General features: G+C 49.8%; 10 protein-coding genes across 10 annotated transcripts; 4 read left to right on the top strand and 6 right to left on the bottom strand.

Moving 5' to 3' along the window:
* Nucleotides 1-182: 182 nt before the first annotated feature.
* M438DRAFT_286826 (microsomal signal peptidase 12 kDa subunit) lies at nucleotides 183-666 on the top strand (the record flags this gene model as incomplete). Its single annotated transcript, XM_029901599.1, has 3 exons — nucleotides 183-230; nucleotides 287-346; nucleotides 463-666. 3 exons carry the CDS (start codon nucleotides 183-185, stop codon nucleotides 664-666), a joined length of 312 nt encoding a protein of 103 aa, XP_029765669.1.
* Nucleotides 667-1,034: 368 nt separating this feature from the next.
* Nucleotides 1,035-1,545, bottom strand: M438DRAFT_370621 (RING/U-box; the record flags this gene model as incomplete). The annotated part of the gene is made up of 4 exons (XM_029908202.1): nucleotides 1,035-1,133; nucleotides 1,186-1,256; nucleotides 1,311-1,389; nucleotides 1,447-1,545. The coding sequence occupies 4 exons, from the start codon at nucleotides 1,543-1,545 to the stop codon at nucleotides 1,035-1,037; spliced, it is 348 nt and encodes a 115-aa protein (XP_029765668.1).
* Nucleotides 1,546-2,117: 572 nt separating this feature from the next.
* On the top strand, nucleotides 2,118-3,236 carry M438DRAFT_350886 (uncharacterized protein; the record flags this gene model as incomplete). The annotated part of the gene is made up of 1 exon (XM_029906679.1): nucleotides 2,118-3,236. The coding sequence occupies one exon, from the start codon at nucleotides 2,118-2,120 to the stop codon at nucleotides 3,234-3,236; it is 1,119 nt and encodes a 372-aa protein (XP_029765667.1).
* Nucleotides 3,237-3,354: 118 nt separating this feature from the next.
* On the top strand, nucleotides 3,355-4,478 carry M438DRAFT_7080 (uncharacterized protein). Its single transcript, XM_029910276.1, has 2 exons — nucleotides 3,355-3,823; nucleotides 4,260-4,478. Exons 1-2 carry the CDS (start codon nucleotides 3,473-3,475, stop codon nucleotides 4,422-4,424), a joined length of 516 nt encoding a protein of 171 aa, XP_029765666.1. The 5' UTR covers nucleotides 3,355-3,472; the 3' UTR covers nucleotides 4,425-4,478.
* Nucleotides 4,479-4,532: 54 nt separating this feature from the next.
* M438DRAFT_350885 (uncharacterized protein) lies at nucleotides 4,533-5,060 on the bottom strand (the record flags this gene model as incomplete). Its single annotated transcript, XM_029906678.1, has 1 exon — nucleotides 4,533-5,060. One exon carries the CDS (start codon nucleotides 5,058-5,060, stop codon nucleotides 4,533-4,535), a length of 528 nt encoding a protein of 175 aa, XP_029765665.1.
* Nucleotides 5,061-5,468: 408 nt separating this feature from the next.
* Nucleotides 5,469-7,479, bottom strand: M438DRAFT_7066 (uncharacterized protein). The gene has a single exon (XM_029910275.1). The coding sequence runs from the start codon at nucleotides 7,113-7,115 to the stop codon at nucleotides 5,754-5,756; it is 1,362 nt and encodes a 453-aa protein (XP_029765664.1). The 5' UTR covers nucleotides 7,116-7,479; the 3' UTR covers nucleotides 5,469-5,753.
* An 814-nt stretch (nucleotides 7,480-8,293) lies between these two features.
* Nucleotides 8,294-9,769, bottom strand: M438DRAFT_370619 (uncharacterized protein; the record flags this gene model as incomplete). The annotated part of the gene is made up of 1 exon (XM_029908201.1): nucleotides 8,294-9,769. The coding sequence occupies one exon, from the start codon at nucleotides 9,767-9,769 to the stop codon at nucleotides 8,294-8,296; it is 1,476 nt and encodes a 491-aa protein (XP_029765663.1).
* A 3,350-nt stretch (nucleotides 9,770-13,119) lies between these two features.
* Nucleotides 13,120-14,854, top strand: M438DRAFT_341231 (ubiquitin fusion degradation protein). Its single transcript, XM_029904458.1, has 3 exons — nucleotides 13,120-13,320; nucleotides 13,413-13,614; nucleotides 13,663-14,854. Exons 2-3 carry the CDS (start codon nucleotides 13,612-13,614, stop codon nucleotides 14,713-14,715), a joined length of 1,056 nt encoding a protein of 351 aa, XP_029765662.1. The 5' UTR covers nucleotides 13,120-13,320; nucleotides 13,413-13,611; the 3' UTR covers nucleotides 14,716-14,854.
* Nucleotides 14,855-15,948: 1,094 nt separating this feature from the next.
* M438DRAFT_379516 (uncharacterized protein) lies at nucleotides 15,949-18,724 on the bottom strand (the record flags this gene model as incomplete). The annotated part of the gene is made up of 2 exons (XM_029908872.1): nucleotides 17,851-18,724; nucleotides 15,949-17,794 (listed from the first exon to the last, which is right to left on the bottom strand). Exons 1-2 carry the CDS (start codon nucleotides 18,339-18,341, stop codon nucleotides 15,949-15,951), a joined length of 2,337 nt encoding a protein of 778 aa, XP_029765661.1. The 5' UTR covers nucleotides 18,342-18,724.
* A 1,367-nt stretch (nucleotides 18,725-20,091) lies between these two features.
* On the bottom strand, nucleotides 20,092-21,807 carry M438DRAFT_262390 (PIG-X-domain-containing protein; the record flags this gene model as incomplete). Its single annotated transcript, XM_029899814.1, has 4 exons — nucleotides 20,092-21,246; nucleotides 21,318-21,381; nucleotides 21,432-21,571; nucleotides 21,658-21,807. 4 exons carry the CDS (start codon nucleotides 21,805-21,807, stop codon nucleotides 20,092-20,094), a joined length of 1,509 nt encoding a protein of 502 aa, XP_029765660.1.
* Nucleotides 21,808-21,883: the final 76 nt, after the last annotated feature.

Here is a 21,883-nt window from a genome sequence, read left to right as displayed (position 1 = left end):
ATCCAAAAGTCCAAACCGCGTGGTCGGTCGGTCATAGACGCACGGACGTCTTCCGCATGAGAGTCGGTCTTGTCTTCCCCGAGCATCGCGACCCTGACGAACACCTACTCCGTATCCAACTGTTGTCGCTATTCTGCAGAATACTTTCTCTGCTCTTACAACAGCACAGACGCATAATAATCATGGACGCAATCATCGAGTCTGGACGCAAGATTTGGGAGGGTGAAATCGTAAGAGCTTGGATTTTGAGAGCAGATGAAGGGGGCCCCAAGCTGACAGCTCCTAGGACTTTGAAGGTCAACGCCTGGTCGAGATGTTCTGTAGCGTCCTGTTGAGCACTGCTGGAGTATGACCACCCTTCCCATTCTCATATCAGTTGAGCACTCCTTCCGATCTTCTACCTACCTTCACCACTCCACGGCCTCAATCTATCTGGAATGGACTGAGCTGACCCCACCTTAGGTCCTCGCTTTCATGGTCGGCTTTGCAACTCAAGACATCACATACACTCTCTACATCCTGCTCGGCGGTGCAGCCCTCACCTTCGTCGTGTGCGTACCACCATGGCCCATTTACAACAAGGACCCCGTCAAGTGGTTGCCCGCAAAGAAGTCAAGCGGAGTCACAGGCATTGACATTACAGTCGATGGGAAAAAGGTGCAATAAATGTCACAAACTAAGGGTGTTCAAGGCGTACATGGGACAAGCCAAGGCAGTAAGACTACCGTCGCCTGGCTGGAAAGGAGTTATTGAATCATAAATATGGCATGTCTCTGCCTTTTCATTAACGTGAGCGCTGAAACAAAGCGCCAAGTTGTAATGCTATCTCTTTTGGTCGTGTGATGCCTCTTCGGGCTTGTCGACATATGGTCGAGTGTAATCTTCCCTCTGCCCGTAAAGCTGCTCTTTCTGTGCCTTGGGTATAGTATAAGATGCGGACAGATGGCTGGATGGCGGGAGGTCGACGCTGGAATGCAAAGTAGAGGGTGGTGGAGCAAGGGTGCTCTGCTGATCGAGGTGGCGAAGGTGATGATTTATCGACCGTACTTTTGGAACTCCCAGTCTCTGTTGTCAAGAGGGCAGACTTGACGCGTCTTCAACCAACGCGAGATGCAGTGGAAGTGGAAAGCGTGCTTGGACAGAGTCAGTCTGGAAGATTGGTGATTTGGAAGCGGTTGAACTCACGTTACAAATACCCCATGCTACGGTGCATTCCTCGCTGGTGGCGGAGGCTTGGTTGGCCTGGCAGTCGATGCCTTGTACGCAGATCAGTATTTGGTGCGACAGATTAAGACAGGGAGGAAGCATACACAGGTCCATGATGTGGTTGCGGCAAATAGCGCAGTTGTCGACGACGATGTCCCAGGCCCAAAGAGCGACGGCGTTCCACTGAGAACAGAGTATCAGTAACGGATGGCAGAGGCATTAGATAGCATGCATGTGCACCTTCTTGACTTCAAAACGCTTCTTTCCAGAGTCGGCGGCGGTATCAACCTTGGAGGTCTTGGTCTTAGTCGGGGCATCTGTCATCTCGACGTCGGCCATGGTTGCTGAAGAAGTGTGCGTGGGGAGCACAACGGGACGGATGATATGAGAGGTGGTGGTTAGAGGTCGCAGGTGTCGCAAAGGTGTATTTGCGACGAGGGTTGTGAAAGTGAATGTTTGACAATGACAAGCACCCAGGCAGCTGTGAGCACCGAGCACCTTGAATCACGGAAGCTCGGGGCGTTACAGCCGCTGGCTATGACATAGATCTGATGCAGATAAGATCCGCTCGCCTGCTCTGATTGGTGCGATTGTCCATGTCGGGCGCAATCGACCCAACGACGACATTCACGTGCGTGACACCCACCATCCGACCTCTCTTTCAATCTCCTTGTCTCAGCAACTTCCTTACAAGACACTTTCGCAACGCCTTCTAACCCTACTCCGTGCCTGTTCTTTTCCTTCACTCGCACTCCGGCAATCGTTGGCATCTTACATCACAGTCTACCTCGGTCTTACGCGCCGATCCAGGAACATCTCCCTATTTGACTCGCGCCCGAGCACTTGTCATGTCTACTGCAGTAGCTGCTCCCTTTCAACAATCCTCCAACTTCGGCCCGCAATATCACAACATGTCCAACAGCCCTACACAACCCACCACTCAGCGCAATACGAGGCCGCCGCGTGCTCGCAACGTCAACATCAACAACGACGCTTATGCCCAGAACACTCAATCAGACTCCGGCCTTCCCTCGCAAGCGACGACTCCAAAGCCGAAGAAGACCAGGCCTAGGCAGAACGACCACCGTGCTGCTTCCAACAGCGACGTGCCGAACTCGACCAACCAACGCACCAAGCCGTCACGCAAGTCGCCGACCGCTACTCCTGCGAAACCTGCCGCCTATGCCGGTCCCACCTTCCATGCTTCCCCTGCGGCTTCCAACTTGCCCATGCCCAAGTTCGCATCCAAGTCTGTACCGCCAGCTACGACCAACAACTCGCTCCAAGCCAAATTCGACGCCGAGTCCACGAAGCTCAATGCTCCTTCGCCGTCTTTCGATGCTGCTGTTCCGGCTCCCTTGTCAAGAGAAAGATCTCCACTCGACATATTCTTCAATGCCGATAGGCAAGAGCGTGCCCACAAGAGCTCATCCCCTCTAGCTCAGAGACGTACTACCCCGCCGGAAGCAAAAGGCATGTTCAAGCTGGATATTGACCCCTCTAGCAGCCCAGCTGCCTCTCAAAACCAGGCCGAAGCCGATAAACAGGCTTACACGCAGTCGCTCAAGAACCTTCTGAATCTGCAGCCTTCTACTACTTCTCCTGCTCAGCCCCGCGCTCAGCCAAACCCTGTCTTCCAGACTCCCCAGCAGCAGCGTACTCTTGACGCTGATCCTTCCCTTCATTACGGAAACCGCAGTTTGACACCGCTCTTCCATGCTGCTCGCAACCCATCGTCACCTCAGCCCACCGCTGATCTTACTCCTAAGCGTAATCCTTCTGCTCATGCACAGCAGCCTTTCGACCCTCGTGCCTACCTCGAGTCTCAATCGCCATTCATTTCTCGTCCCCACAATGCTTCTGCTTCGCCCCAGCAGCATTATCAGCAGCAGCCTTATCACAGCCCCGCACAATTTATCGGCGCTCATCGACCGCAGCCACCTCCCCCTCAGCGTCCATCACAACCTGATCATTCACCCGACGTCAAGGGTATGGAGGCCAAGCTTCGCGGTATGCTGAAGCTTACCTAATTTACGCACCTTGGATCTTCGTTTGCGTGACACAGCTTGTCTCTGTCGCTTCAGCCGGTTTCTCGCTACTTTTCGCTTTTTCTGTCTACACGCTGCATGATGATGATCAGGATGATTTCTCATAGCGCCTCGGTTTTTGGGTTCAGACGTCCTACGTCTTCGACATTATTTCAGTCTTGTCTCCAACCAATTTTCTGGCGTTACTGGCGAGCAACACTTTCGACTCGTCTGGGACCATGTTCTCTGAATTGTCTTTTGGCAATGATCAGCATACGGCATTGGGAGTTCAGAAGCTGGCAAGCTTCGCACTCGTCTTTTCTTGGTCAATGGTTCTGCGTCCTTCTCTACCAATCTTGAGGGTTATTTTGGCGTTTTCGGTTGTTTCTTTGCTATTTCGGTCTTTGCTTTTTTCTCTATTATGCCGCTATTGTTTTCCTATGGTTTCTTTCCAATCGCGTTCTCTATCTTCCCACGACAGAAGGGTTGCATTGTTGTGGCATTTTGGGGACGGGCGTTTGCTGGGAAATCCATGGGACAGAACAGGGACCAGTCAGGAGGCGCGATCTATCGATTTTTCAAACTTCTTGGTAGGTGCGCGACGATACCCCCTTGCTGCTCTTTGGTTTGCGTTGCGTTTCTTCTGGTTTCTTTCCTGCCGAGGTGTTTTTATCCTTCTTCTCGAGATTTAACTATCGAGTCTCTACTTTGCTTTGCTTTGTTGCTTTTTGAACAGAAAAAAAAACCAAAAAATCATACTTTTGTCGAGAGCTCTCTGATGACTCTGGCCGTTTCTGGTCAGTCTGAGCTCTTGGCCCAAGAACTTTGCTTTTCTTTTTGCTATCGTGTGATGCTTAAAAGCCTTTGTTTCTAACCATTCCAGCTTCAATTGAGAATAGGGACTGAATCTCACCCCTATGTTAAATGGGGCTAACGCGTGCGCGCTTTGGAAACATTGAATTAACAGAATAGTGGCAGAACATCAACTACTAGTCGAATCGACAACTGCATACTGATAAAGGACAGGGACGAGAAAAGCATAGGACCATTCACACTAGACATTATCTTCCTATCTCTCAAACTCAAAGGATTGCTTTTCGAGACAAGACCTCGAATCTCATTCTCCTCGTCGCCCTCCCTTCAAAATTATATCTTCTCGTACCAGCACCTCATTCAGTCTGGTCTTCGTAGTAGACTCCCGAATCAACAACGACGTGCGTACTTCTTGGTCAAGATCAGAGCGACCGTGAGTAGCATTCTGACCGATCTCCCGGAAGGACAGTGGACGCCAGGTCGCGACTAATAAGAAGTTCCGCTGGGGATCTCCTGCATAGTTGAGGTGGCCGACATCATAGGATCCTTGACATCATAAGGCGGATCCATAGGACGAGCCTGAGCCTCTCTCACTCCCACGACCCCCGTCATCTTAGGCTCCTCCACCTCCCCCTGTTCTCCACCCTCAACAACAGGCGTAGCAGTCTGCCCACTCGTCGACCTCTCAGTCCTCCTGTTCCCATTCCTACTCTGATAGGGTCTGATGCTTTGTCTCTGCTCCAAAGCACTGATGGCACTGGGATCAGTCCTGAGTCTCACATTGTCACCAGCAGGCTCGGAGGCAGTGGGTGCGGCGCCGATCACCCCGGGGCAGATTATACTGTTTGGCTGGGGTGTTGCGGCGACGAAGGCGGAGGAGGCGGCGTAGAAGGCTGAGCGGCGGGCTGAGCCGATCAGGGAGATCGAGGTGCCTTCTTGGCGTTTGCAGACGGCTGCGGCGGAGGTGAGGGTGAGGAGGGTGAGGAGGGCTGTTATCTGGGATGGGAGATGCATGGTGGTGGATTGCTTCCTGCTGAGGTGTGTAGGGGTGAGAGAAAACAGAAGAGGGAAGAAAAGCAATGGCAATGGTGTTTTGTAGCACAAGATTAGAGCTGCAAGGAAGCTCCGAAGCTATTGTTTAGAGGTAGAGTATGCTTTCGATAGTAAGGTGAGATGAGGGGCGTCAGTGTGATGCTCGCTGCCAAAGACGACCGTTGAGTATATATTCTGATGATGACCCCGCTGCTCCAATTGAGGCTCGAACGATGGAATGAGCAAAGAGGTGGCACTTTCCAAAGACACAAGAGCTTGGAAGACATACTTCGATCAATGAAAGTTAGCAAGGCAAGTTGTGGAGAAGGAAAGGTCGAACGAGCATAGCTGGGCTAGAAGGAGCCAACCACTTTCTTCCTTCCATTTGCATCACACATTACCCCCATTACATTCACGATCGTAACCTCTTCAACTGTAAGCAATCATTCATTGTATTCTTCATCCATATATCAAAAGTAACCATTTATTCATCAACAAGGACATTTCCCACCAAAAAGCCAAACACAGTACATGAGATCTTTCTCTCAAATAAGCTCATGACAAGAAACCTTGGTCCCACTCCACATTTGGAGGGTACTCTCAACGACTTCAGCCTTTCCTTTTCATCATACCACTGCGTTATGCCGTGTCATTGTTTTGTTCTCCCAGTAGCCTTTAATAGATGCGTCTGTTGGTTCCGGGACCAGGTGCTGGGCCTCTGAAGTATGACATGCCGCCACTTCCTCCGTGAGAGCCTGCTCCTCTGCGGGTTGCTGTGGGTGAATATCCACTAACTGAACCTCCGTTTGTCAGTGTACCTGTGCCGGTGCCGGTGCCAGTGCCAGTGCCAGTGCTTGTGCCAGTATTGCTGAAGTCAGGCTGCTGAACCGGCTGCTGAACGGATGGGGGTGCAGGCTGCTGCTGAAACTGAGGTGCTGGTCTGTATATACTGGTTCTTGTAAGTGTGGTTCTCGTCACCTCGACGATTCTGGTGCTTCCAAGAACATACCTCTGTGCTCTGGAACTGCCAGCCACAGAACTGACTGAAGGATGCGCCGAACGAGCAGGAGGGGCTGCACGAACAGCAGGTAGAGGACGCATGGGCAGAGTTCTGGCCGGTTGGCCGTTGTAGTGATACTCTGAAAGACGACGATTGTAGTCATCTGCATCCTCGTAACCGGGATGAACCGGGCCAACATCAAGACGACGGCGTGGTGCAAGTGCTTGCTGAGCTCCGACGCTGGATTGGCGTGCTGTGTGACTCCCAGCTCTGGTACTCGGCTGGTGAGGTGCGCTATATAGTTGTGTTCCGTTGGTGGACTGATGAGATGTGTGCTCGAATACGGAGCCATGATGGTGTGGAGCAGAACTACCGATTCTCGAGCTATAACTTGGCTGATGGTATGGAGCAGAACTGCCGACTCTCGAGGTGGAACTCGGCTGGTGGTGTGTGGAGTTCCCAGCTCCGGAACTGTGGTGGCGGCGGTGATGGCGATGGTGATGGTGGTGATGGTGAGATGCAGAACCCCCAGCCCTGGAGCTGGAGTGAAGGTTGTCCTGACTGCTGGTTCGCCTATATACACCGCGTTCGGGGCTGGCAGGAGTGTAACGAGTGTCATAACCAGTTGGATGAGGTACATCTCTGCCCCAGTTCAAAACACGACGATCGATCTCGCTAGGAGTTGGGTCTGCTCCAGCACCTGTTCTTGTCTGATCTTCACCATAGATGTACCCCGAAGGACGTCTTGAGGCAGGAGGAGGTGGTGGAGGCGTAGGAACATATCTGTCTGCCACACTACCAATTCTGGTAAACACTGGATCTTGAGGCTGGATACCGATTTCTCTCCATCTTGATGCATCGAATGGGCGACGTTCGCAGTCCGGGCAGTTCTGAGGTAGAGCTTGAGGGTGCTCTCGATTGAGGGCGTCCCAGTGTCGGCAAATAGGCTGTCCAAAGTCGCGGACGGGTCTGCACTTCCATAGCTCCTTGAAGGTATGGCCGCACCCTGTGTAGCTGTTGACTTTTGATCCACACATCTTAGATGATGTGTAATGAGTGATGAGTACAAAGGTGGGATTTCTGTCTTTTTATATCGAGTGAATGGCTTGAATTGTCGACTTCAAGGTGCTGAGTGGCTTTGATTGATTGTCTTTGGGTTTTCTTCCAGAAGTCGTTGGATCTGTTGTTATAAGTTCCTTCCTTTCCTGGACACCCAGAGATATTATATACTCAACAAGCAACGGACTTTCACACCCATGATAGGGCATTACGCTGTTGAACGCATCACCCACACCTACACCGCATCATTTCACTACCATCAAAAGCAGGATATCTTATCATCATCCACGTCTTTTTTGCGTGTTGGCTGTGAGGTGGTGTATCAGGTGGTGGCTTTGAACTTGCCAGCACCCCGAATAGGTGTGCTCAGGTGGGTTAGGCTATCATGATGTGTGCTTTTTGTACTGTGACGGCACGAGGAAGGGAGGCACGGGGATGCTTTTGAAGCAAGCGGGAAAGAAGCATGTGTTGTACAGGTCGTGTTTGCTGCTTTTGCGCGTAAAGGCTTGTGAAAGGACTGGCGATTGCCACGTCGGTGTTTAGTTTGGTTGATTTGGTGCTACTCCCTTTCTTGTTGCAACGAGTTTCATAATATGTGTGATGATTCACTTGACAGGCCGAAGAACGTTCTGCGGAAGGGAGATGTGCTTGATTCGATTCATGATTGGCGATAGGACAATCTCAAACAAGAAATCGTTTTGTTGTCATGCCTGTCTTTGAGGAAGCGAATCTCTTTATGTTCTCTTCGTATCGAGTTTCCATTTCTTTCAACGGAAACCAGCAGAAAAATCGATCGCAAGCTGTAGCCAGAAGAGTCCTGATGGTTCGACCTACGAAACCTCGTCCCCGTGGACCTCGCCCACCACCACGATCTCCTCCACCTCTCCCCGATCGACGCAGATCCCCTCCACCTCTGCCTGCGGTTCCTCCACCACGCTCACCAAGGCCACCTACAAGACCACGATCGTGAGACAAGTGCTTCTCCTGAGAGCTGAGGATTGGAGGAGAGATATGTGATTGTCCAAGCCGAGGTCGACCTCTGATGACGAACGGGGAGCATGGAAAGGGCTGATGCGGGAAGATGGTGTACATAATGATGCAGTCTTCCAGAGAACATTTGATGTTTCAGTGATTCTGTGAGAATACACTCTTTGAACTAGTCGAAGTCGACACTTCTTGACCAGCCTTCTATGCCGACCTGTCTGAACTCGACTTCGGCTTCTTGACCAAAGTAGCCAGCTTCACGCCAGGAACGCATAGTGTTCTTGTCGTAAGGTCCATGTGTCTGTCCACCATCTCTTGCATCCGCCCAGCGGAATTCGAACATGGCGTTTTCATCCGCAGGTGCTTCCGACACGGGGTCAACCCAGTCTTCGCCAGTCTCGCGCTTGTATAGACGTTGTAGTAGTTCACGCTCGTGGTCGTAGATGTCTGGGTTATTGCGGCTGAAAATAGAATCCGCAGCGGCAGTGATTGCTTCAACAGCAGCCACACGGCGCTTTTCGGCTGGGTCCTCTTGGGCACCTCCATCTGCATCTAGGTCCATGGCATCTGACTTGGCGGCTTGCTTCTTTTGCTTCCACTTGGGCACCTTCTTCTGCTTTGACTTGGGAGCAGCTGCATTGAGGCGTTGTAGGGCTTCCAGTACAGACTCGCCCTTGTGTAGATGAGTGATCAGAGTGCCGTATAGATCAGAGGTTAGTAGAGCATCGTCGGCAGCGGTTTGTTTCCTTCGCTCTTCGTCACGCTTTTCTTGAGCAGCCTTTGCCTTCTTCATGTCCTTTTTGTTCAAGCCTTCCAGCCAGCTGTCGTGAACTGAATCCGGATCGGCAGCTTTACGGATGAAGTTGCCAGCTTCGTCGAAACGACCCTCTTCGCCCTCTTGCTGCATGTTGAAGGCGTCGAGTTTAGGGGCGTGCCTTTTCTTACTGCCGGCACCCAGTTCCTCTGCATCTTCGTCTTCACCGTCCAGACGATCGCGTTCCGAATCACTACCGCTCTCACTGCTACTTTCAACGCTAGCATCATCGTCGGCACGCGACTTGCCCTTGGGATCGAGGGTAAAGTCGGCACGGACATGGCCTCCAGACTTGCTCTTGTGGACTTGGCCTTCGATGTCGTCGATGTCCATGAAGCGTACGTCTTTCTTCGTCTTTTTGCCTTCGCCTCGCAGATCTTCATCGTCATCTCCGTCTGCTGTTCCTCCTACACCACCAGTGCCTTCGTCGACGTCGGCGAACATGTCCATCTCATCTTCATCTTTTGATTTTCCGGTGTCTTGGCCGCGTTGATTCCATCCAGCATTCTTTGCATCCTTTGTCTCGGCAGATCTGCCTTCCTGTTTCGCTAGCTCTGCCTTTTCGTCTGCTCTGGCTTCGAAATTGTCGTCGCTGCTGTCGCTCTCGTAACCATCGAGCTTGACAGCATTACGTTTTGTCTGCATACCACCCTTACCAATCTCATCCAATTCCAGGATGGCATCTTCTTCCGGGGCATCAGGGGCGAGGGTTGAAGGATTTCGGTGATCGAATCTGGGCTTTTTGCTTTCCGGAGAGATGTAGCGATCGGAAGCTTCGGCGGCGCGTTTAGGGCGGACACCGCCAGCGGGTATTGTCTGTCGTCCTCCAGACATGTTACGACCGCCCGACATGTTGAGTTGGTACGAGGTGTGTTTGAGAGATGGTTTTGATGCTTGAGGTCCGTCGCGATGGAAGTGTTTATCGAGATTCATGCGTCATGGGTCTGTGCTGACCGAGAATACCGAGCATACCACTTCGATGTCGAACGTTGTATGGACTATCTGCTTTAGACGCAAGAATCGTGTGAGAATAGCAGTAGAAAGACACCAACATGAAGCTCACGGGGCCGTGTACAGATGGTAGTTCTCATTCGTGCATGCAACAGATCAATAACATTCACATTAACTACTGGGCTGCACGAAGCTTGCTCAAGAATGATATTTGGCGAGCATTGCCTGATACCGACCATCAATAGCTATCTCACAAATACTCATGGTTATCTAATGAGGTTTCTGCACCTTCCTAGCTACTTCCTAATAGTTCGTGTGTTGTACAATCCTTTCGAGGTCCACCGTCGCTGGGCATGCTCTCCCCCACTCGTAATCTCTTGATTTTCTTGCTTTTGGTGGCGCTCGCTAGTTAATTAGTAACCTCGGCAAACGCTGAGCGGGGACCGTAATATAACGTCCATTAGAGGCTCGAATTTACGTACCTTCTTCATCGTCGTCGCTATAGGCCGCCATATAACTAAACATTAGAGGAACCTCGTTAAACTCGTAAAGTTTAATAGTTGTAAGAATATAGAGGCTACGAAACATAGTCGTACGTTAAGGAGGACTATATAGAGGAACATGTTAAACCTTCGCATCTAGGGCTCCTTGTTAGCACCTCGATTCCGTAATAGCCCTCGTCCTATTATAGACGAACTAGTAATAACAGTGCTGCTAGATTACTTACTTTTAAAGCTAGCGATGACCCTCTTTAAGATAGCTTAGTTCCTCTTTAATGAGTTCGGTATAAACCCTACCTTGTCGACTATATCTAAGACCATTCGCGCCGCTAGATAGAGCCGGAAAGTCCTACTTAAAATAGCATGTTAGCGGAGCTAGTATTAGCGTAATCTATATATCGCTCGTATGTCTAGCTATCGAGAGGATTAACTTATCTTTGTCGACAAGAGCGGAGTAGATAGAGCCTCTACTACTCGTAAGTACGGATAGTCGCCTATTAGAAAGTAGGCTCGAGTTAAGGAATTATTAGTAAGGGAACAACGATATAACATCTTACCGGCCTATACGCATAATGGCTTGCTGCCTTATATAAGGATCTATTAAGGTACCACTAACGCTAAATTCTTTAAGGACTAGTTTGCTAATGGCCTGCTTCTAGTATGTTATCCTTTCCTAATAGCGAATTCTGTCGTAGTTATAGATAACGTAAGTTTCTACTAAGTCGATGTGCTCCGAGAGATAGCTACGGAGTACGGTATAATACTAGAGATGCTGCCGCTATATTTACTAGATTTTAACCCTATCGAGGAACTTTTCGGCGATATTAAGAAGGCGCTAAAGAAGAATTAGGACCTATTCTTAGGCGATATTAGCAAGGATTTCTTTAAATACTTAAAGTTTGTCGTAGATAAGTGTAGATCTAGCGTTTAGAAGGTAAGGGCGCACTTTCGGAAGTCGTTATAGCTAGAGTTAACAAAGTAGTAGTAATAAGAAGTTAAGATAGTTAGGATAGGGGAGGAGTTTAGGAGATTTATGTAATTTATTATAGTCTGCGTATTAAAGCTCTCTAATTGGTCCGGCTACAGTTCCGCCTCGCTAAACTATGTAAATAACAAGTTTAAGCTAATAGGAGTAGCCGCTCTAACTCCGGCTTAGCTTAGCGTCTAGACACGGAAACTAGGAGCCCTCTAAGCATACTAGCTCTACGTCTCTTCGTCATTAACAACTACTACTAGCACCTCCTCTACCTCTAGCTCTAGCTCTACTAGTACTACTATCCTCTTCTACTCGCGCACTCTATCCTTAATCTTAGTAGCAATGCCCTCTAGTATTCCCTTTTAAACTAGCTATTTAGTCCCGAACTTCCTTCGATCTAAGAGTTATTTTATCGTTACCCGCGCATTGTCGACCTTATTATATGCGTCTCGATAGTTAGCCTTCTACCTCTCTATTAATACGTTACTTCTAAGCTAGTCGAAGTAAGTAGACAGCGCCTAATCCGGGTACGCATATTTAGTACTAACACTAATAGGAGATAAATATATAGGCGACTTAGCTCGAGCAGCAGCAATTAGCGACGATAGGGACGACTAGTAATAGACATTAAACACCGACCCTAGCGGCAGTAAAGACTCTACTATAGAGACCTAACTTGCTCGAGGCGTAGTATTCTTCTTCTAAGTATTACCCCCCTTAAGTCTTATACTCTAATCCTTAACAAACTAAGAAGGATTATAAAGCGTTACGCCTAGCTCTTACTAGTCTAATACGGCGGCCTAGTAGTAAAACATCCGAGTAGTTAGTTCGTAATAGACCTGTTACTAATTAATCTAGTAGTATTTCCCGTTACCCTTATACGAGCAGGTATTGCTATCGGTAAGCATATACTCTAAGGTAGAGTGCTATTAAGGGGCGGAGTCGGGAGTAGGTAACAATACGTAGATACGGGTCTAAGCTATATAACGAGACGTAGATAAGGAGATAAAGAGGTAATAGGGAGGAGTCGTAGAAGGCAGTAAGCAGTCTTAGCAACTCCGTACGGCCGCTTAGTAAGCGGCCGGCTAAGGTTAGGGTCACCCTAGCGGCTAGGGGTTATGGTTAGGTGTAACTAGACAGCTAACTGTAATAAGTGCTATATTTCTTAGTCGACGAGGGTCCCTAACCGAGCGTTCTATGCCTTCTATAAGGTAGAGCCTTTATTAACTTTACTCGCAATCTTAGTTAGTTTTTCCTAGGTTAGCATAACTTCTATTACTATCCGACTGTCGCTAGTTATCTAACGACGGTAGGACTTTAAGTATTCGAAGATAGGCTTAAATGCCTTAGTCTAATAGTTCTCGGTCTTAGTAGCATCTATTACTATAGACTACTTCTTAATCCCTCGGAGGGGACAGTTCGTAGTAATAGACATATCGAGAAGTGCGCCCTTCTCTAGCGGTAACTTTTAAAGAGCCTATTTAAGCTAACTATCTATTAGACATTAATAGCACTTCTCTACGCTCTCTACGCTAAGATTAGTTGCCGACGGTAGCAGCATGCGACTACTAGCCTTAAGACCTTAAATAACGAACTTCTATCCGACATCGACATTAAAATTAGTTAAGTCCTCCTCCTCCTCCTCCGAGTCGACGACCGTCGGATCCGTATCATTTATACGCTCCGCTAGCGCCTTACGCCTCTTCGGTTGCTTTAGCTTTAACTTATTACTCTTACGCTTTCCCTTACCCTTCGATCGAGAAGGCCCTACCTCTAGCTCTACTATCTCGCGCACCGGCGGCCTTACGAAGAGCTCTACGATAGAGGGGAGTAACTCGTTTAAGATTAATGGATAAGACTAAGGGGGAATAGACGACATATTTAACGACGACGGCTCTAGAATTGACGACATAGTTGCTGCTATATACAGGAGATAGAGAGGCTTCACGAGAGCTTAGGTATGGCTCTACCCCGCTCGAGAGACTAATAGCGCTAGCGAAGGTGGCTTAAAGCTAATGCGTACCGATTTCTATAACTAATTACTACGCAGGGCCTGCCCAGCGACGGTGGACCTCGAAAGAATTGTAATGGTTCGAAGAGGAAAGAGCGATTGAGACAAGTCGAGAGAGAACGCGACCCTGGATTTCGTCATCGTCGGACTCCAGACTTTCACAAGACAGCCAGACGCTCTTGACTGTCCGGTTGACAAAGCAGTCCCAAGACGACATCATCACATCCATCTGCCTGTCATGGTAAGTTGACCATTCGTAACAACAAGACCAGCGCTAACATCACATCAGTATCGCAACGATCCTCTCGCCATGTACAACCAGGCCATGCTGTCGCGAGGCGGCCGCCCTCGCCGCTTCGATGAGTACTACCGCTGCTACCCTGTCGCCATGAAGACAGACCGTGAAGATGTCATCCACGGCGGAAAGGTCTATCTGCCTGCCTCTGCTCTGGACAAGCTCACCCAGCTACACATCACCTACCCCATGCTCTTCGAACTCATCAACGGCGCAAAATCAACAAAGACGCATGCCGGTGTGCTCGAATTCACTGCTGAAGAAGGCAAGATCTATCTGCCCTACTGGATCATGCGCTCGCTCCTCCTCGACCCCGGTGATCTCCTCCAGATAAAGTCTACCGACCTCCCATCCGGCACCTTCATCAAGCTGCAACCTCAAAGCCCCGCCTTCCTCGATATCTCCGACCCCAAGGCCGTCCTCGAGAACGTCTTCCGCAGTTACTCATGTCTTACAGTCGGCGACGTCTTCTCCTTCAGCTACGTCGACCAGATTCACGAGATCGCCGTCCTGGAAGTAAAACCCGACAAGGATTCACATTCCATCAGTGTCCAAGAGACTGACTTGAGTGTCGATTTCGCCGCTCCTGTCGGCTACAAGGAGCCTGAGCGTACTAGCGGTACCTCAACACCTGCACAAGTCAAGGGAATGGGCGGTTCCATTCACACTCAAGGGACCATGGCCCAAGCCATCAACTACTCCGCCATCGCCCCCAACAGCACAGATGCAGCAACAGGCCATGCAGCAGCTGCCTCACATTTTATCTCTGCTGGTCACCGTCTCGTGCCAAAGAAGGGTAGCAAAACCGCAACTCCATCCTCCACCGGAACATCAACTCCAGCACCTGCAGAAACTGTCGGCATTCCCGGTGTAGCCCAGACGCAAGCCCGTAGAAACGGCCCTCAGCCCCTACGCCTGCCACCAGGAAAGCTCTTCTTCGGCTACGAAATCAAGCCCAAGCCAGCAAAGAAGGAGGATGCCGAGGAGGAGCCAAAGAAGCAGCACTTTTTCTCCGGTGAAGGTCAGACTCTTAGAAAGAAGAAATGAGCTATTCGCTTGAAGAGGGAAATATGGAAGTAGACGTGAAAGATGAGGATGATACTTCGCAGATGACTGTTGCTTTCCAAGCGTATATCACGAGGAGTTTCGAGGGTTGGCCTGATAGAATGGCCAGGATCAAAGGGGGTTATTCGTTGCATTTCTTCGGCGTTCTAGATATCATACCATTCTCTGAATCAAACTCTCTTATTACGAATTGCTTACTCTCTGAGCTCCATTAACGTGGTTTTGTCGTATAAGGAATGGTGGCACTCTTCTCAAGGTCATCCGAAGCCTGGGTCGTGACAGGGTGATACCCTTGACCATGGTTTTCGACCATCAATGTTGTCTCCCTGCCTTTCCATGCAATGTGATGATCCAATATCTCAGCTGATAAGCCCCTGGGTAGATATTCACCTGGTGTACCGATGTTGAGCAAGTAGATCATTGCGTTGTTGCGCTATATCATTTTCCAACATCTGAGAGCGTCGAAGCCAGACGACCCACCACCGTCGTGACAACTCGTGTCCATTTTGCAAACTTCGATGTGAAGACCAATAAAACCAAATCTGAATCTCATCCACACAACTCTTAAGACCAGAGTCTCAAGAAAGTATTAAAAGAAGAGATGATTTGACACTTGAATCAAACCGATGTCTATAGAAACATGGCATTATGGCATGCTCTCCTGAACGAATCCTACCACCATCAACAAGAGTATATTGATGTCTTATGGCCAAGTAGTTCATCCCGACCTACAAGAGACCGATGTGACCTCGATGTTCTCTCCAAATCACAGAGTCGCACAGAACACGTAAAAAGGGGTCAACGAGGAGAAAGTGTGAAATGTGATTTATGTGCAGGGGCCTCTTATCGTGTCTCAAAAGCAACAATGGAAGTATCAACAACGACGATAGCATCTAGAGCATATCAGTGAAACCCGAAAGAGAGACATGAGGATATAAGTAAAAAGAAGAATGTGAAATAAAAGTCGAAAACGCCATTGATGATGGGACGCTTCTAATCGAGTAGAGAAATTGATTCATCTCCGATGAAACCTTCCCCCTTGGTTCACTCCATCCATCTTGCCATAAAACGCCTGTTCAGCCTGCATAAAATAGTTGATTAGCTATTTGTCTAGCCAGCCACTTTCTCGCACCCTCCTCCTCCCATTTGGCCAAGAAATGCAGCCCTTAATCTAGGGTTCTGTGCTTCATCTTTTTCTATTGAAGAGGGTCGTTCTTAGTTGCCCGTTCTACGTTTCTTACTGGGTGTTTCATCATCCTCGCCTTGCTTGTTCGTTGCATCTGGTGGGCTTGTGCCTGCAGAGCTGACGCTGCCGACTACTCTGCCACCGCGATCGTCGACGCCGAGATTGCCGTTGTTGGCATCTCCTGTTCCTCCGCCTCCGCTTTCGCCGAACAGATCGTCTGTATCTTGTAGTCCGTTTGCTTGTGCGTAGTCCCAGTCGAAGCCGAGATCGTTGCTGACATCTTGTGCTGGTGCAGACGCGGTAGGGTAGGTGGATTGCTGAGCCGCAGAAGTAACACCTCCATCAGTGCCGAAATTGCCAAAGTATTCACCTTCGGGGTCGTTGAGGTAGCTGTTGATGTCAAACTCGCTAGTGTTGCCTAGATCATCGAAGCCAGCTGCAATGCCCGGGATAGAGCCGCTAGGAGAGAGCGGTTGCAAGCGACTTGTCAAGTCTGCAACCTTTGAGTCTTGCTCTTTTTGCAGTTTGGTAAGCATGTCGAGATGCACAGTATTCTGCTGGATCTGGTTGAGTGATGGCATTGAGGGTGGATTTGGCATCATAAGTGCATTGTTGGCGCCGGGCTGAGCGGCGCTGGCGCCCGCGCCTGTGGCCCCTGACGCTGCTATCATTGAGAGCACGTCTTCGCGCTGTTGTGGAGTAAGCGGGCTGGTGTTGTTAATGGTCTGCAGATGATCCAAGGCGGAGTTGATGTCATAGTTTGATGCAGCACCGCCGTTGTTGGGCGAGTTGCTGGCATTCACGTTGTGGATGAGGTTCATTACATCGTCATTTTCCGGATATTGGTTGACAAAGTCGGGCGTGGGCGCATCGTCCTTGATCACCGGAGTCACTGAGGCTCGTTGTGGTTGTTGCGGTTGATGCGACTGTTGCGGCCGTTGTTGAGGAGGCTGTGGCCCAAACTGTGCTGCATGCGGGCCTTGATGCGTGGGACCAGGACTAGTGGAAGAACGGATAGAGGGACTTGCGTTGGAGTAGGGCGAGGCAGACAGGTTTTGGGGACCGGGAGCAGGCAGGAGCAATGGCCGTTTTTGGTAGCGTTGCAGCTGTTGGTTGTTCATGTTGTTCGCACCACTCTCATGCATGGTGTCATCGCTCATGTCAAAGACACTTCCTTGCTGCTGAGGCTGTTGTGGCATGGATGCACTGCTGAGGAAACTCGCAAGATTTGGAGGACCAGCATGACCATCTAAGCTGCGATTGTAGAAGGTTGCCAGAAAGGTGAGGATAGCGTTGATAGAGTTCTCGTGCCTATCATGGAGAGCCTGGAAGGCAGTCGCTTGCCTATAAAACTGCTCATTCTGGTCTTTTAACGACGTGATCATTTTGGAAATAACACTCTGTTGACGCTGTATTTTTTGCAATTCGGCGCGATAAGTGCCCATGTCCTGTCGTGGAATGGTTGTCATCAAGCCTGCAGCTCCATCTCCTGTGTCAGGCGAGTTCTTGTTCTCATCGTCGCTATCGCCCGGTTCGCGCTTATCTTGGTCTCGTTTCCTCTTAGAGCCTGACGATTTGGCAGCGGGTTTTTGAATCAGCCATAGCAGATCCGGGCGGCCTCTTTTGAAGTATTCGTGCCAATACACACTAGGGTCCTTGACTTTCTTCTCGGCCGCCTTCATGGAATTGGCATTGAGGCCTACTTTTTTGTGAAAGCCGTACATGTTGAGCTGTCGCACGAATGAGGCATAGTTGTTGTGCTTGAAGAGTTCCGGAATCAGGGTGCGTGCAAACTCGTCCTCATCGAGCACGATGAATGAGTTACCGTCATCGGACCATCGAATCAAGTCGGTATTGTTAGACGAATCCAAAAAGCTGCGAATGAGTCAGCAGAGATTCCTGCAAGCGGACGCTATGTTTGGCAAACGTACCTGCTCAGTTTTTGTACAAATGGTGGAATCTGTTTGCGCTTGGCTTGGGCGTCTTTTTTCGCGATAGCGGCCTTCTGGTCCAAGTCCTGCTCTTCTTCATGCTCCATGTCCTCCCATACGCGGTCAGGCTGGTTGGCGAAGTTACTCCATTGGTTCCTTTGCGGTGTACGAGCGACTTGCTGATTCGTATTCCTGCGGACGAGCTGGTTCGAAGGAGGTGCGACAGCGGGAGGATAGGTGGGAGCCTGGCTGGTAGACACCTGCGGAGGGAAGAAGTTGGCGGCAGCAGCGTTCGCGTTATTGACGGAGTTATCGTAGGGTGGGAAGTCGGGAAAGGCGTTGTTCACGTCGTTGGAGAGAGGATTACGGTATGAAGCCAGAGGATCATTCGCGCCGAAGGCTCCATCCTGCATCTGCTGGGGATATGAATAGGAAGCGTCTGGGGCACTGCCGTCGGCCGCACGCTTGCGGGAACGTGCCTGAGCTTGCATCTTGTCGTTTGCGATGGCTGAGACTCGTCGTCACTAGGAGCGGGTAGATGCTGACAGCGTATCTGGCGCGATGGTCGACGAGGGAAGGTGGTAGCGATTTGGTTGATATAAGCTTGGAAAGCAGGAGTGAGAGAGCACGAATGGAATGCCTATCGTGTATTCGAGCCAGTAAGCATTGTCGTGTGAGTGATAGGTGTCGGGTCAGATCAGGTCAGGCCTCAGACCAGGGCCGAGTGCGAAGCGCGCGATGCGTCTTTTGTCTAGTAAATTCCGTGTGTCTCTGGGCGCGATGATGAATCCGTGTGTGTCTCGGTGCGCGACTGGTTGTTGAAGTAAGACGCAGATGGGCTGGACAGTGTACAATCCGCGTCGGAAAGGAGCAGCGCAATGGTCGAAAAACTCTTTCTCGTCGTCGCTCTTTCCTTTCAGTCATGCTATGCAGAAAATCCAACCCACGTCACTGAAATGCCAGGATGCTCCGCAAAAGGCCCAAGCTCACCGATTCCCAGGCACGCAAAAAGAGTCCCTCCTTTCGATTAGCACGACCAAAGCCTCACTTTCTTTCGATCGTCGAGCCCTTGATCCAAAACGCCTACTTCGAGTATTCGTTTCCACCTTCTCTACCCGACGCGCACATGCCCATTGAAGCTTCTTTATTGGAACTTGGAAGGCGCGTCAAGGGCCCTTTTTTCACATGCTTCCGCTGTCGTTATCACGTGTCTTTCTACTTGCCATGTGCGCTCCAACACTTGACCTCCATTCCTCGGCCTTTAGCAATGATTTCCGTAACACACAATGTGACTTGACTGTTCCCATAACGAAACTCGGCCATGACTTGATGCGTGTACAACAATTAGATGGGTCGAAACGGCATGTCAGGCTGCCCAAACACGGAAGTCGCGGCTCTTTGTCACATGGAAAGTATACCCGAGTGGCCCTTGCTATCTTTTGTTAACCTCAGCTCGTCCCTCGGTCTTTCTGTACAGACATCCGTTGTGTTTATCGAGATCTTGCGTGTGTCGTATCATGCCATACCAGCAGTCGTTGATGCCAGTATGAATACGTGTCCTTTCGTCGTCCACGTAATGTCAGCCATTTGCAGTTCCACTCGACTCGATTGCTTGATATCAATCATGATCGATCAATAGCACCATATATATCGGAGACCTCCCAATCGCATTTCCACCTCAATCGATTTCCCTCCTCTCATCAACACCCAGATAAGTAGAGGTAGCTTGTCGAGCTCTTTCGGCTGTTCCTTCTCATGCTGGAATGGCAAGTATACCTCTCTTCCCCCCTGACCATTCGAGACTCTATTCTAGAATCTTCTATATATTAGATCTTATGTTAAACAAGATGCCGAGGATCAATTATACCCCTGTCACGTATCTCGCAAATCCGTATGCAAACGTCGGTTCCTGACTTAGTCTGTGCAGATGCGTTGTGTATTGGCACAGCATCCAGGGAATTGGTCAAGCTTCCACAACTCTGGCTTGGACAGGACTACGCAGTCTTATGACTATAGAAAAATAGTCGAGGACCTCAAGAGTTTGTAGCTGTAGAAATACATAATACCTCCAAAAGTAGTGTGATCACGTCGGAGAAAGAGGCCCGCCACTCTCCTGATGGTCATTCAAATCATCACCATATGGGACAAGCTATGTCGATACCAGAAGTAGTTGCGAGCTATTCGTATGGTTTGTTCATGATAGGTAACAACACTTTTACTCTTGATTGAAAATGCCAATCATCACTCCTTCTTTCCAGCCTCGCTAGTTGCCTTGGTATTTCCTTTGATCATAGACCACAATACCCACAAGAATCCAAGCAGCACTGTCACTCCCGTGCCAATCTCTACAAAACCAGTCTTCGTCTTGTCCAACACGGGGACCTCGAGTGTCTCCATCAGTGTCTTCGTCTCAGCTGAAGCACCAATATGATGGAACAATGTCTTTGGTCCAAAAAGTCCATCGTAGCCTATGTTCGTTCGATCGAATGGGTTAACAGACATCTTTAATCCATCTTCTGCTTCACAGGCCCAGAAGACTGCTGGCCAGGGGATGTGTGCGGTGTGTGTGCCATCTGTTGAAGGGAGCATATAGCGAGTGTGTAGCGGTACCATCACGCTCCAGGTATCATTGTTGACAGAAGGTGTCTCTGGATGTGCGAGCTCGAGTAGAGCGGCAGAGCCCCATTGTGGTATTGTCCAGACAGGAGCTTCGAGATCTGTGGCACCACTCAAACTGCGAAGAGCGATTAGGTTTTGCGAAGCGAGGAACAGAGGGTCTGATAGTTGGTAGCGGTCGATGAATACAGATGACGGCAGAGTTAGGTAGGCATGGAGCGCGCAGGATTCATCCGGCTGTATGAGTGCATTGGCAGGGAACTTGAGCTCCAGAGCAGGATGCAATCCGGTGGGCTGGCGAAATGATGTTTCGAAACTCAACTCTTCTGGTTGTTTCGACACAGCATGGTGCCTTGCTGGGAAGGAGAACATCGTAGCACTAGGCTTTGTGTCTTCACCGACCACCGTCAGCAAACCACTAAGTGCAATTTCTCCTTCTTCGTTAGCCTTCTCAACATTCAGAATGCCGACTTCGAGAGCATCTGAAGAAGGTTGCAGATGCAAAGTTTCGTCCCACACGCCTTGACTGCCATCAGCCGCAACGGCCCAATCCCAGTAAGCGGTGACGCGAAGAGCATGTGATATCATGTCGTAGTCGAGATCCAGAGAGCTAGCTTGGGCGAGAGAAGCAACCTGAGAGTGACAGCTGACGTCTGACGAGTCGCACATCGTCGACGAGAGGTAGCCGATGAATCTCGTTAGACGAGCAAGTGGCTTGTAGTACTGGTACTTTGCGGACATGGCAAAACGCTCAGATAATATCGGTGGTGTTGAGAATGACTCCTGGGAAGAGCAGAATCAGCATTGGGCCTTGTTCGAGGACGATGCATCGGAGTAGGGTGCGGCAGTACCTTTACGGATGCACATTCAACAGCATCACCAATTATCTGACCTAGAAGCGGACACAGAGTATCCCTGAAAAAGTCAGCAAGGAACCCGGACAGAGGTAGAACAATCAGACGTACGAAGACGCATTTTCTCCGGGTGTGTAGAAAATGTGAAAGCCAGAAGGGACTCTCGAGGAGAAAGGTGTCACGGCATCGTAATTCCACTCTGCAGACCAGCGTATGTGTATTTCATGACTTTGTTCTAGGACACTTGAAACCTTCAAGAATGAATGTTAGCCTGTTTTCCATAGTCTCGAGATGATCGTAATTGAGTTTCAAGCTCGGAAAGGAGGCATCTCCATACCTCTTTTGGCAGTTCGCGAGTGCCGAGCGTGACTCTCCATTCTTTGGCGGCCTTGAGTCCCGGCAATTTTATCGAGTCTTTACCAACATCGAGAGTCTCAGGGTCGACACCACCGGCTTCGTGCAACAAGTATGTAATTCTTTGCTTCATTGTATAGTCGACAAAGGCCAGTGTTGCGACTTGTAGTCTGGCTGCAGCACCGCGTGATTGGGCAGATAGCGATAAG

The sequence above is a fragment of the Aureobasidium pullulans genome, assembly GCF_000721785.1.
Source record: "Aureobasidium pullulans EXF-150 unplaced genomic scaffold scaffold_1, whole genome shotgun sequence".
Classification (NCBI taxonomy): domain Eukaryota; kingdom Fungi; phylum Ascomycota; class Dothideomycetes; order Dothideales; family Saccotheciaceae; genus Aureobasidium; species Aureobasidium pullulans.
This window is presented reverse-complemented; position numbering and strand designations above follow the sequence as displayed.

Coding starts and splice junctions, on each gene's coding strand:
- M438DRAFT_7080 (XM_029910276.1), top strand. CDS start 3,473: ATGTTCTCTGAATTGTCTTTTGGCAATGATCAGCATACGGCATTGGGA. Junction 3,824..4,259: donor TCGATTTTTCAAACTTCTTG/GTAGGTGCGCGA, acceptor GATAAAGGACAG/GGACGAGAAAAGCATAGGAC.
- M438DRAFT_7066 (XM_029910275.1), bottom strand. CDS start 7,115: ATGTGTGGATCAAAAGTCAACAGCTACACAGGGTGCGGCCATACCTTC.